At 41.2% G+C, this 12,445-nt stretch overlaps 1 protein-coding gene across 1 annotated transcript in view; it reads right to left on the bottom strand.

The window, feature by feature from the left end:
* Nucleotides 1-12,445, bottom strand: part of DAPK1 (death associated protein kinase 1) — an 89,359-nt gene that overhangs the window by 14,088 nt on the left and 62,826 nt on the right. The window contains exons 17-19 of the mRNA XM_027634788.1: nt 10,729-10,926; nt 8,949-9,047; nt 1,168-1,245 (exon numbers count right to left, since the gene is read on the bottom strand). Of these exons, the coding sequence (XP_027490589.1) occupies nt 1,168-1,245; nt 8,949-9,047; nt 10,729-10,926 (375 nt within the window). The remainder of the gene's footprint in view (nt 1-1,167; nt 1,246-8,948; nt 9,048-10,728; nt 10,927-12,445) is intronic.

Here is a 12,445-nt window from a genome sequence, read left to right as displayed (position 1 = left end):
TCAGATTCTCTGTTGCAAAGTATAGTCTAATGAAGTATATGGTTACCATACATTTTTCCCACATATATATAGATAGGCCTTCAATAATATACTCAGCTATAATATAATATAATATAATCTTATCAAGAAGAGAATTACAGTTACTAATGTCTCGTTCAAAAGAGATTTAACTGATCTTCTCCATTTTTTCTCGGTCAGATTGTAGTATTTCTGTATTTATACTGTGACTAAACCACAAATTTACCCCCCTGCATGCAGACACAGGTAAGGATTTGGTGTGAGGATACAACTATACAAAATGGAGTCTGTTACAACAAATATTTACAGAAGTTATCATTGCAAAGGAAGCCTGAACTTAGCACTTTCTCACATCTTCATAGATACATATTTTACAATCCTAGCAAGTATAGATTTGCTGTCAGGCATAAGAGATTCTACTTCCACCTTGGCAATGCCTGGTGCACACCATCTTTTATTATTACTCTGAAATGGTAATTTATTTCAGTTTTCCACAGACCCGTCAGCATAATTATAACACAATTATTTTAATTGGTCTGGCTCTTGCCTGTAATCTCCAGGCAAGTAGTCTCTGAACCTTTCCAGTATGAATGATGCCACCTATCCAAATAATCAATGCATGTCAGATGTGGCAGATATACTGCCTGACAACAAGCCCAGGTCAGCTTTTTGTTCTAGCTGTCAGGAGACTTGGATATACTGAAACTGCAGAATTAAAACATGACATTGTGAACTTATGCAACTATTCCATATGGTATTAGAGTTCTCATAAAGGGCACAAACCCTTATACTGCATAAGCTTAATCTAAGTGAAATGGTGATATTGGGGAAATAAGTCATCTTGTGGGATGTGCTAATTCTTAATAGTTTATTTTCTACTAAACACCTTAGATGCTTTACTATGCGTTGTCAGAGACAGATATAGATCAGTGGTGCAGACTTGCTTAGCCACCTTCTTTAATACATACACACTTCGACTATTAAAAATATGAAAAGGATTAAAAAAAAAGACACAATTCCAGTAAGGAATTTTGCAACAGTTTTTTAGAATGGCTTTGATGAATATTTATTGTATGATTTCCCATGATCAAATTTTCATTAGTATCTTAAAACCATGAAAATCTCAGTTAAAATTCATGCATTTCCAACCTTTTTAAGTCTTGCAAGCAGATTGGCTACATGTTCATGTTGCTCTGCTCTGGCGAGATCTTCTGCTGTTTTCCCATCCTGTTAAAACACAAATTATTAGTAGCAGTTCCTTCCTTTTGCCCACAATAAAAAAATTGTGTACAACATCCTGTAGCTGCTCAACACAGAAACAGAATTGCTGTCAGATGCAGAAGAAATAGGGAGAAGAAAAAAAACTCAATCAACAACCAGTAATGATTAAGCCCCACCAGAATCCCTTGCGTTTTTTTAATTTATCAAAAAACCCTGTGTACAATGCAGAACAATAACATTTCTTTTACAGATTGGCATCTGGATGCCACTGTAACAAGATAATTTGAATTCAGAGCCTGAGAGCAAAATCAATACTCCTCCCTCTGAACTCCTCTTCACATCTGTTATAGGATGATAGCGATTTCTAGATATTACCCACTGAACAGATCTAGAAGTTTACAAAGAGGGGACACATCAGAATATTCACTCACACAAACAGCAGGTGAATGTTTGTTTACCAATGAATAAAAACTGACAGTTGCACATCTGTCACTGGAGGATTTCAGAAACTTTCTAAGAGATGCAGTTTAAATTGCATCAGCAAATTTAAAAGGAGAAGCAAAGTTGCCTTCATCATTCTGGTCTTGCCACTTAATTACCTATGTTTCACAGATCAGAATTTTAATATTAAAAAGACTGAAAGAAAAATTGTTCACTACTTTGACTCTTACAGTAACATTAATACTATTGTTTTAAATGTTGGTTAGAGGTAAGTAATTTAGGAGCACTTTGCTTATTTCACTTTCTCAGATAAGAACTCTCAATAATTAAGTAGCATTACTGGAAAATTAAGATTTCTTTTTTTGTTTTCTATCTTTGATTTTACTAATTTTTCTTGAAAAACCTGCGTTGTATTAAGAAGTTCCTGAGATTACTTTAGCTATTATCTCTACATATGAAATAAACATCTTCAGTACCCGCAGAAGCCATTTTCAGACTTCCATAAAATTTGTTAGGCACTTCAAATAGTGCAGTCAGAACAGGACCAGAGCTTTAGCAAAAAAAAGTCAAAATTGTAGTTGGTGGTATGAACTGACTAAATTTGCACCAGTACATTACTCTTAAATTCCTACTATAGTTGATATGTTATTGCAACTTTAGTAAAGAAACATCTCAACACATTTTTTTAAATTAATTTTCCTTAGAGAAGATGTATCAAAAGGGGAAGAATCTCTTTGTCTGTGCTGACTCTCACCTCCAAATGCCAGTTAATCCTGAGTGCCTGTTGTATGAGAGGAAGAGTGGTCTAGCGGCTGGGCAGCTCGCCTGCCATCAGCAGAACTGCTTCAATACATGTGGTGTTTAGCAAGTTTTTGGTCTTGGGCATGTGCTGGGGAATTAAACACCTTCAAACAGAGCAGAAACCATGGTCCCCTTCTTGAGAATCTGTATGGAAAAAGGATGCAGCCTACACCAACTAAAGTGTGAATTTTATCCCAATCCCAAAATTTTTGGCTTCCTCTTAAGAGAAGTCCCCAAAGCCAGACTGGTACAGCCTTGGCACTGCACTCTTCCAGAGTGCAGTATGTTCCTGTTGTGACATAAGGTTGGAGAGGGCCTGGCAAACTCCAGCACGAAGCACATATGCAGTGCCAGATCCCTGCATGGGCACTGCCCCTTTGAATCAGAGCACGTCCCACACCTGATTGGTGCACCACAACTGGCTTGGAATGGCTTGGGTAACTTCACACCCTTGGTTTGCTTTATCTGATTGGTCCATGGGTGTTCTGGCTTCAAGTCTGACTTTGGCTAAACAGCTGTACTCTGGTACACCATTTGGCTAGCTCAGGCACAGCTATTTAGACACAAACACAATGGAAGTAACCATCTGGTGAGTATTCGGCGAAGAGTGTGAGTGGTAGTGGCTCAGCCAGAGTGTGATTGATGAGCAGGGTTGTAAAGGGATGGAGGTGACTGCTCCCAAAATTGGAACAATGGCAAAAGGAATGGTTCCAATTGCTAAACATGTAAGTAGATGTGTGCACAGAGCAAGCCTACCTGCACCAGCAGGATGGCATGGCCATGACCCAGAACTCTCTTACACTTTGTAACACTATCCGAACTCAAGACTAATCTTGGTTCAGACTGTTGTGAAGGAAGAAAACCTTAAAAGATCACCCATCAGGGCTTTCACAAAACCTTTTGCTCAGATATTGCTTGTAGGTTAAGCCTTTTGCCTCTGGTTCTTACCTGAGCAACACTACAGCTATATGCCTGCATGGCCATGTATCCCTCTGACTGGCACCTAACTTCTGCTTTTGACTTTGAACCTGTCTCTTCACTATGGATTTGCCTGGTGAACACTCAAGCTTCGGCTGATCATGGTTACTGAGCTCAGTTCCTAACCTTGACTTAACTACAGACTTGCCTCATTGTTATGGACTTGTCTGGTGACCCAGACTCTTTGTTGAAGCTGGTTGTCATCACTAGACCCTCTCTGCTTGCCTTGCTTGGGTTCTATGGGATGGGGCCCTTTCTGAAGAGGACACCGTCCCTACTTGTCTTGTTTACTCCTTGTTCCCAGTTCACCTTCCCTTATGGAGCAATGCCTTTGCAAAGACACTGCCTGACAAGCATGATTTTTGAAGTACACAGTCACCAGTCCTCACAATAAACAGGACAGGAAGAAGGGAAAAGAAATTAACAGAACAAAGCTTCCTTTTTTTGTCCAAAATTATGAACAAGATGATGCTGTTTAATTCTCTGCATGTCTACTGCAGGATGAATGTCCACTATAGAGCACAACAAGATTTAGAAACTACATCCACAAGCCAAATAGCAAGTTATTTTCCTATTCAAGGTTTCCTGAAAAGTATAGAGTATCTATGCATTGCAATGGCAATATGTAAGCAAAACTGATATCTAAAAAGGGTTGGTTACAGGATCCACGAAAGCATGTTTTACACCTAGTGGTAATATTTCATCACAATTGCTGACTAGCCCCTATGTTGCAAATCAGACAGCTATGCCTGCAAGAGCTGGATCTGAGTTAAACTGGCATTTGCAAGCATCTTCATGAAAAATTTTTCAGCAATCTGATAATTTTAAAACTTCTATAAGGAGAAGGCAAGAACATGGTGCCAGTTAGCAAGTGAGTACAATAAATTTTTTAGGGTAATTTTCAAACATTTGACATGATTGTATATGACAGGAGCGGAAGATGCCATGTGAGGCCTAATCAGCTGACCAGGGGGTGGAGTTGAGGTCATTGGTAGGAGATTTAAACTGCTCCAGGGAGCACAAGGGACCCAGAGTGGGCAAACAGGGGTGTGGCATGGCATTGAGGTTGTGGTATGGCAGTTCGCACAGGCAGGGCACAGCCACTCTCCCAGCTCTCTCTGGTGGGTTGTGAGGTAGGTGTGTGGATGTGGTTTGTTTTTGTTTGGTTGGTTTTGTTTGGTTTGGGTTTTTTTTGTTTGTTTTGTTATTTTCTGCAAGTCAACTCGACCCAGCAACGGTTTCCGAATGAGCGAAAGCAGTTGCTGCTGCTATCAGGAGCAGTGTGCTAACCCAGACAGAACCCCCGAGGAAGGATGCAGCTGTTCAGGTCTCTGGCTGCACAGAATGTCTGAGGTGTCAGTACCACAGGACAGTGTGAGAGACGCCTGTCTACGATTCGAGCAGGTGAATGATTTGCTGTGCCTGGTGGCAGAGCTCAAGGAAGAAGTGGAGAGGCTAAGAAGTATTAGGGAGAGTGAAAGAGAAATAGACTGGTGGGATCATACCCTTTTGACCCCAAAAGAAGTCCAGCAGGAGATGGTGAAGCCCTACCCCTCCTGCCATCAGGCAGATGGAGCAAACCAAGTAGGTGGGGAGGAATGGAACCAGGTCCCTGATCGAAGAGGTAAAGGAATCTCCTCCTGACCCCCATCACTTGCCACGGTGCCCTTAAAGAACAGGTATGAGGGCCTGGACCCAGAGAGCCAGGTAGAGGGCAGTCAAGAAGAGGATCTGTCTGGAGGGTCTCCCAGATGCACCCCACCAGACGGATTACAACCACAGCTACAAAGAAAAAAAGAAGGGTAGTTGTAATAGGCAACTCCCTTCGGAGAGGAACTCAACCAGACCCATCCCACAGGGAAGTCTGCTGCCTTCCCTGGGCCATGGTGAGGGACATTAGTAGGTGACTTCCTGAGCTAATCCAGCCCTCTGTCCAGGCTGGTGGTCCAGGCTGGCAGTGATGACATTAATGACAGAGGTGCCAGGGTAATTAAAAAGGACTTCAAGCAAAAGGCGCGGCAGGGAAAACCTCCATTCTTTTTTGGACATGGGGGGGAACATAGTCACCAAAGATGAGGTAAAGGCTGAGGTACTTAACACCTTCTTTACCTCAGTTTTCAACAGTAAGACAGGTTGTTCTCAGAACAACTGTCCTCTGGAGCGGTAGACAGAGACAGAAAGCCAAATAGCCCCCCTGTAATCCAGGAGGAAACAGTTAAGAGAGCTGCTGAGCCACTTGGGTCCTCACAAGTCTATGGGACCAGATGGGATCCATCCTAGGGCGATGAGGGAGCTGGCAGAAGAGCTCGCCAAGCCGCTCTCCATTATTTACCAACAGTCCTGGCTCACTAGGGAGGTCCCAGATGATTGGAAGTTGGTCAATGTCATGCCGATCCACAAAAAGGGCTGGAAGAAGGGCTCAGAAAACTACAGGCCTGTCAGCCTGGAGGTTATGGAGCAGATCATCTTAAGTGCAATCAAACAGCACCTACAGGATGGACATAGGATCAGACCCAGCCAGTACAGGTTTAGGATGGGAGGTCCTGTCTGACCAACCTGATCTTTTAAGATCAGGTGACCCACCTGGTAGATGAGGGGAAGGCTGTGGATGTGTCTACCTGGACTTCAGCAAAGCCTTCGATACTGTCTCCCACAGCACACTCCTGAAAAAGCTGCAGCCCATGGCTTGGACAGGGGCACTCTGTGCTGGGTTAGGAACTGGCTGGAGGGCCGGGCCCAGAGAGTGCTGGTGAACGGGGCTGCATCCAGTTGGCAGCTGGTGTCCCCCAGGGATTAGTGTTGGGCCCAGTTCTGTTTAATATCTTTACTGATGATCTGGATGAGATGATTGAATGTACCACTAGTAAATTTGCAGGTGATACTAAGTTGGGGGGAGTGTTGATCTGCTGGAAGGCAGGAGGGCTCTGCAGAGGGACCTGGACAAGCTGGAGAGATGGGGTGATTCCAACAGGATGAGATTCAACAAGGCCAAGTGCTGGGTCCTGCACTTTGGCCACAACAACCCCATGCAGCACTACAGGCTGGGCACAGAGTGGTTGGAGAGCAGCCAGACAGAGAGGGACCTGGGAGTTTGGATTGACAGGAAGCTGAACATGAGCCAGCAGTGTGCCCAGGTGGCCAAGAAGGCCAATGGCATCCTGGCCTGGATCAGGAACAGTGTGGTCCAGCAGGACCAGGGAAGTGATTCTTCCCCTGTACTCAGCACTGCTGAGGCCACACCTGGAGTGCTGTATCCAGTTCTGGGCCCCTCATTTCAGGAAGGATATTGAGGTGCTGGAGCAGGTCCAGAGAAGAGCAATGAGGCTGGTGAAGGGACTTGAGCACAAGTCCTATGAGGAGAGGCTGAGGGAGCTGGGATTGTTTATCCTGGAGAAGAGGAGGCTCAGGGAAGACCTCATCACTCTCTACAACTCCTTGAAAGGAGGCTGTAGCCAGGTGGGCATCAGTCTCTTGTCCCAGGCAGCCAGCAGTAGGACAAGAGGGCACAGTCTTCAGCTGTGCCAGGGGAAGTTTAGGTTGGATATTAGGATGGAATTTCTTAGAGAGAGAGTAATGAGACATTGGAATGGGCTGCCCAGGGAGGTGGGGGATTCACTGTCCCTGGAGGTTTTTAAGATGAGACTGGATGTGGCACTTAGTGCCATGGTCTAGTAACCACGGCGGTGTTGGATCAAGGGTTGGACTTGATGACCTCAGAGGTCTTTTCCAACCCAGTTGATTCTATGATTCTATGATTTTCAAAGGTTACCTGACAATGTTCATGCAATCAAATTCAAAATCAAAGTCCCAAAATAGGCCTTAGCCTAGGAAGGAGGCAGAGAATACAGCTCAATTACTTAGCAGTGCCAGAAAAATGAGAAATGGCATACTGAAAGAAGAAAAAGATAATTAATTCTGCTGCACTGGCTCAGAAGGAGTTGTTAGTAAGCTGTTCAGAACAGTTTAACATCCACCTAGCAAACTTATGCAAAACTGAAATCTTAAAATCACAACATGCAAGATCCTCCTGTCCTCTCCTCCTTTTGCCTTCTCTCTGCCACCACACTCCTGGAATAATGGATCATTACGTATATTCAGTCTGCTTCTCCTGATAGATTTAGTATCAGCAATATTTACTTTGTTATCTCCTTCAAACTGATCTAAACTAAAGAGATAAAAAGTATTTTTATCTTGGAAGGGCAGTGTCCACACAGGCAATTATACCAACACAGCCATTATGACATAAATGAAGTGCATCAGCTCAGGAATTCCCCCATCGCCTTTTTTATCTCATCTCTACAGTACGTAGTAGCAAAAATACATATACACAATGATCCAAAACAAAAACCAAAAAAGACAAAAACAGGTGACAAAGGAAATCTGTAGAACATCTCACCAAGTGCACTGCATGCACATTTCATTACTATTGATTAATAGGAGACATGGCAATTACAATCCAGTAGTTATCAAAAAGTAATTAGGTGCTAAACTTGTTTAAGCCACAATTCCAAGTGCACTGGTATTCTCCTGCTACGTAAGACACATGCTTAGAGGAAAAAACTGCAGTGCTAAATCTAGAGGAAAACAACAAAAATTTTTGTATTTTCTATCAAATGATACAGAAGTTTTCTCCTTTTTCCCCTCCATTGCAGCTGTCTCAGGAATAATTTGTTAGACAAGAACTTTGGAAAAACTTGAACTCAACTAAAATCTAATGACAATGTGTTTTCGATATACAGACCAAAAGTTATTTCTGATCAGAATACACCATTTATGGTGAGTAGCAATGCAATGTGATCCAATGGATCTGAAAATAAAATATGGCTATTTTGTTCAAAACACACATAATGGTGTGTATGATGTCTATAATGCATCATGTGTTTATGAGGTATGCACGATGAAGGACACTTCATTCCTGCTGTAGATATGTCAGTCAGGAGGATGTTTCTCACCTTACTGAGAATCAAAAATACCTTCAGTGATACTAATTGGAAGCAGTAGTGCTAGATGATCTGACATGAACGATTTGTTTTACAAGGATACTTGCAGGCTAGTTAACTTATCCATGCAACCACTCTCCCATCATAAAAATAGATCTTTTTAAGCTCATGAAAGCAAGGAAAATATTTAAGATACATACAATGCATTTGTATATATCTTAAATGTGATGTGAAATGATGTACATATTAGTGACAGTAGCCCACTGCACTTATAGAAAATGCAATGATACATAAAAGTAATTCTTAGGTGAAAAAATTATTATGTGTAGACAAAGTAGTAGCTGTACTGTACCATAATCAGTTCCAAATTCAGTTGTAAGAAGGGAAAAAGTAGACAACTGAGATATAACATATACTGACATGGTATGACAGTCAACAGACTTCTTTTTTTAATTTCAAAATGTATTGTCCTTTTCCTACACCTCTCTATTAGTTCATTTCCTACTGTCATGCATAAAAGAAGCAAGAATAACAATTCTCAATACTCACAGAGGTTAATGCTTCTACATTGGCACCAGTAACACAAAGGAACCGGACAACATCAAGAATGCCATTGTTTGCTGACAGATGTAAAGGTGTTCTTCCATACTAACATGGGGAAACAAGTGTCATTACATTAGCTAAAGAACTTCACTTCAAATTTTATTACTAATAATCAAACATATTATACAATTATACATCCTGATACAAAGCAAAGGTCTTGCAAAGCTGCAAGAAAAAGTACTTTTGATTACAGCTTAAGGACAGCTACCTAAAGTGCAATTAAAAACAAAGGATACAATGACTACTTAAAAAATGGGAAACAACTTTATAGTAAAATCCCTCACAACCGTGGAGGAATCCTTTAGAGTTTTTTTGGCTATATTTGAGAATGTCTTTCTAATTCCAGAAAATTTAATTGCATTTTTCTTAATTAAATATGAACCACTTAAACAACACTAATTGCTTAACCTTTAAAACCCTAAGTTCTGTTTCAATCTAAGTATTACTGAAGATTATACATCTGCAGTCTCTCCCTTCCATCCAAAGGAATAAAAAGAATGAATGAAAGAAGGTAGCCTGAAAGGTTATGGGTTTTTTGGTGACAGAGTGCTGTAAAGTATTGCTTCACCAAGTTTTTTCTTTTTTCATTAATTTCTTCACTAAAAACATGTCCTCACAGCACCCACTTCTGGTTTTAACTTTTTTCATTTGACAGCTGATGATTTTAATTATTGAAACCAAAAGTGACTGCACTGGACAATCCTCAAGTCAAAAGCCTTATTACTCTTTTTAGCTGGCTAATAAACTGCCAGTGCTTTGGAAATAAATAGAAGTGTTAACTAGCAAAGTGTAATTGCCAGAATATGTACTTTTCCAGAAAAAAAAATCACAAAGAAGCTACAATACCCAAATCAAACAAATTGTAGATAGCAATATAAAGATTCCTATAAGTAACTTTTAAACTTTGAAGCATACATAAAATTTAAATAGGGCAGAGAAAGACATTCAGACCTAAATATCAAGCCCTAAGCACAACAGCCCGTCAGCAGAGTTCAGTGGCTGACCTTGACCTATTCAAACTAAAGTTTCCTGATACAGCTTACTTTTCTCTTAAAGATCTCTAGAAGAAAAGCCACAATGTCAAACCTGTAAAGCATCACATTTAGTTAATCCCATACACTGCAGTAGGAGCACAAGAAAAGCAGCAAACAAGGCACTAGTGTCCCAAAGTTAAGGGGCAGGTAATTAAACATTCTTTTTGGGAAGCACTTACAACAATTATGGATTGCTTGCATTTCTAGCTGGCAGTCAGCCACCAATAATCACTGCAATCAATATTTTTAGACTTCCAGCATTTAGCAGATTTTTCAGAGAAATGTACCAGTCTTCAATTCTGTGTATAAATAACTGTTACATATGAAATCAAGGACAGCAGCAAAGCATTTCATCATCTCTTCTTCAGCACCTAGATGCAATCTGCATAAAGCAAAGTTATATGGCTAGGGAAGAAGGTTGGCATATCTTTCAACATTAAGAGTTGAGTGGCAAAATATACTGTGATAATTCACCTGGGTTCTTTCTTCATGGATCTTTAATGATTTATTCAACTGAAACATCTTAGGTAAATTTGTGAGGCAAGTAATTTAATGCTTTGCATTTGGCCATTTTAAGAGACAGAAAAATCAAAGGAAAGAACTTTTCATATTAGAGAACTTTAAAAGGTCATCTAATGCAATAGATAAGCTATTAAACAATGTAGTACAGCACTCATATTCCATTTGCCTACCTTATTAGTGACATCCAAACTACAGTTTGCTTCACAGAGTGCCATCACGATAGGCACGTTCCCATCTTTGCAGGCCACATGCAAGGGAGTGTTGCCATGTCTGTCCTGGAAATCTACAAAACATCCTCGACTGATGAGAGTTTTAACTACTTCTGTTTGACATCTTCTCACAGCAAGATGCAGGGCTATATGACCATCCTGAAATCACAAGACAGCTTGTAAGTGAAATCTAATAATGCTAAAAATCAAAGTAATTTAGCAAAGTGCTAATCAATCTCATGTAACTGGATGCATCACCTTGCCTCAAGAAATACAATGGTTTTTAATTTGAAGGTGAAGGCAGAGAAATGTACAGTATCTGTCGGAACAAATAAACCATGGGATAAAAGCATATTTCTATTAAGCCACTGGGCTTTGCAGTGGAATGGATGAAATACACATTCTCTACTAACAGCTTTCCTAGGAGATAGTGACCAACTGTAACAACCAGATGAATATTGTAAATTCTATTGAAACTCCAGTGTTTACTGATAGAAGTTAGTGATGCCAGTCATGCAATCTGCTCAGTGATCAGTAATTTTAGAGACAGACAACTGTGTAACAGCTTAAAGAGACAATGTAACTGGAAAAAACAATTTAATTGCTTTAGGAGCAAAAAGTTTTTTCTGAACTCACTTTAATAACTATTTAGTTAATGTTAGCAATAAAGGTAGCTAAAAGGACAACCATACCAAAACTATAAGCAATGAAATTCCAAATTTATTTGTTGGGATTACACCATGAAAGACAAATACTTATTCTGAATCAAATGTAATCATATTTTTAAATAGTTCTTATTGGAAATAAGCATGATTTGTCCAATCCATAGGAATCAAAGGCAACAAGCATATCCAGCTCTTTTAGGTTGATAGTTTGTTGCCAATTACAGAACCCAATGTTCCTACCATTTTTCAGAGAGTGTTACTCATGAAGTGGTAACTGATAAGGAGCTAATGAATTAGTGTAGTGGGTTGGGCCTGGCTGGATACCAGGTCCCACTGAAGCCACTCTCTCACTCTCCCTCTGCAACTGGATAGAGGAGAGAGAAAAGAAAAAACAGCTGAGGATTCATGAGTTGAGGTAACAGCTGGGAGAGGTCACTTACTGATTACCTTCATGGGCAAAACAGACTCAAAGTGGGGATATTATTTAAATTTATTGCTCTCAAGGGCCAAAGAGTGAGAAATAAAACAGCCTTAAAAACACCCTCCCCCCACCCCTCCTTTCTTCCATGTTCTCCCTCCTCCCCCCCAGCAGTGTAGGGGGATGAGGAATGGGGGTTATGGTCAGTTGTTTTTTCTGCTGCTGCTCAGAGAGAGGAGTCCTTCCCCTGCTCCTGTGGGGTCCCTTCACAGGACACAGTCCTTGATGGACCTCTCCAATGTGAGTCCATCCCATGGGCAACAGTTCTTCCCAAACTGCTGTCCTGTGGGTCACTTCTCCATGGGGTGCAGTCCTTCATGAATGAGCTGCTCCACTGTGGGTCCCCCACAGGGGTCACAAGTCCTACCCGGAAAAAACCTGGTCCAGCATGGGCTTTCCTCTCCACGGGCTGCAGGTCTCCAGCAGAATTCTGCTCCATCTTGGGCCTCCCACAGGATCACAGCTTCTTTCATGTATCCACTTGCTCCAGCATGGGCTCCTCCATGGGCTGCAGGTGGGTCTCTCCACCCCAATG

The sequence above is a fragment of the Corapipo altera genome, unplaced genomic scaffold, assembly GCF_003945725.1.
Source record: "Corapipo altera isolate COAL_440 unplaced genomic scaffold, ASM394572v1 61411, whole genome shotgun sequence".
NCBI classification, from domain to species: domain Eukaryota; kingdom Metazoa; phylum Chordata; class Aves; order Passeriformes; family Pipridae; genus Corapipo; species Corapipo altera.
The sequence above is the reverse complement of the archived record's forward strand: the minus strand, read 5'-3'. Positions and strand labels throughout refer to the sequence as shown.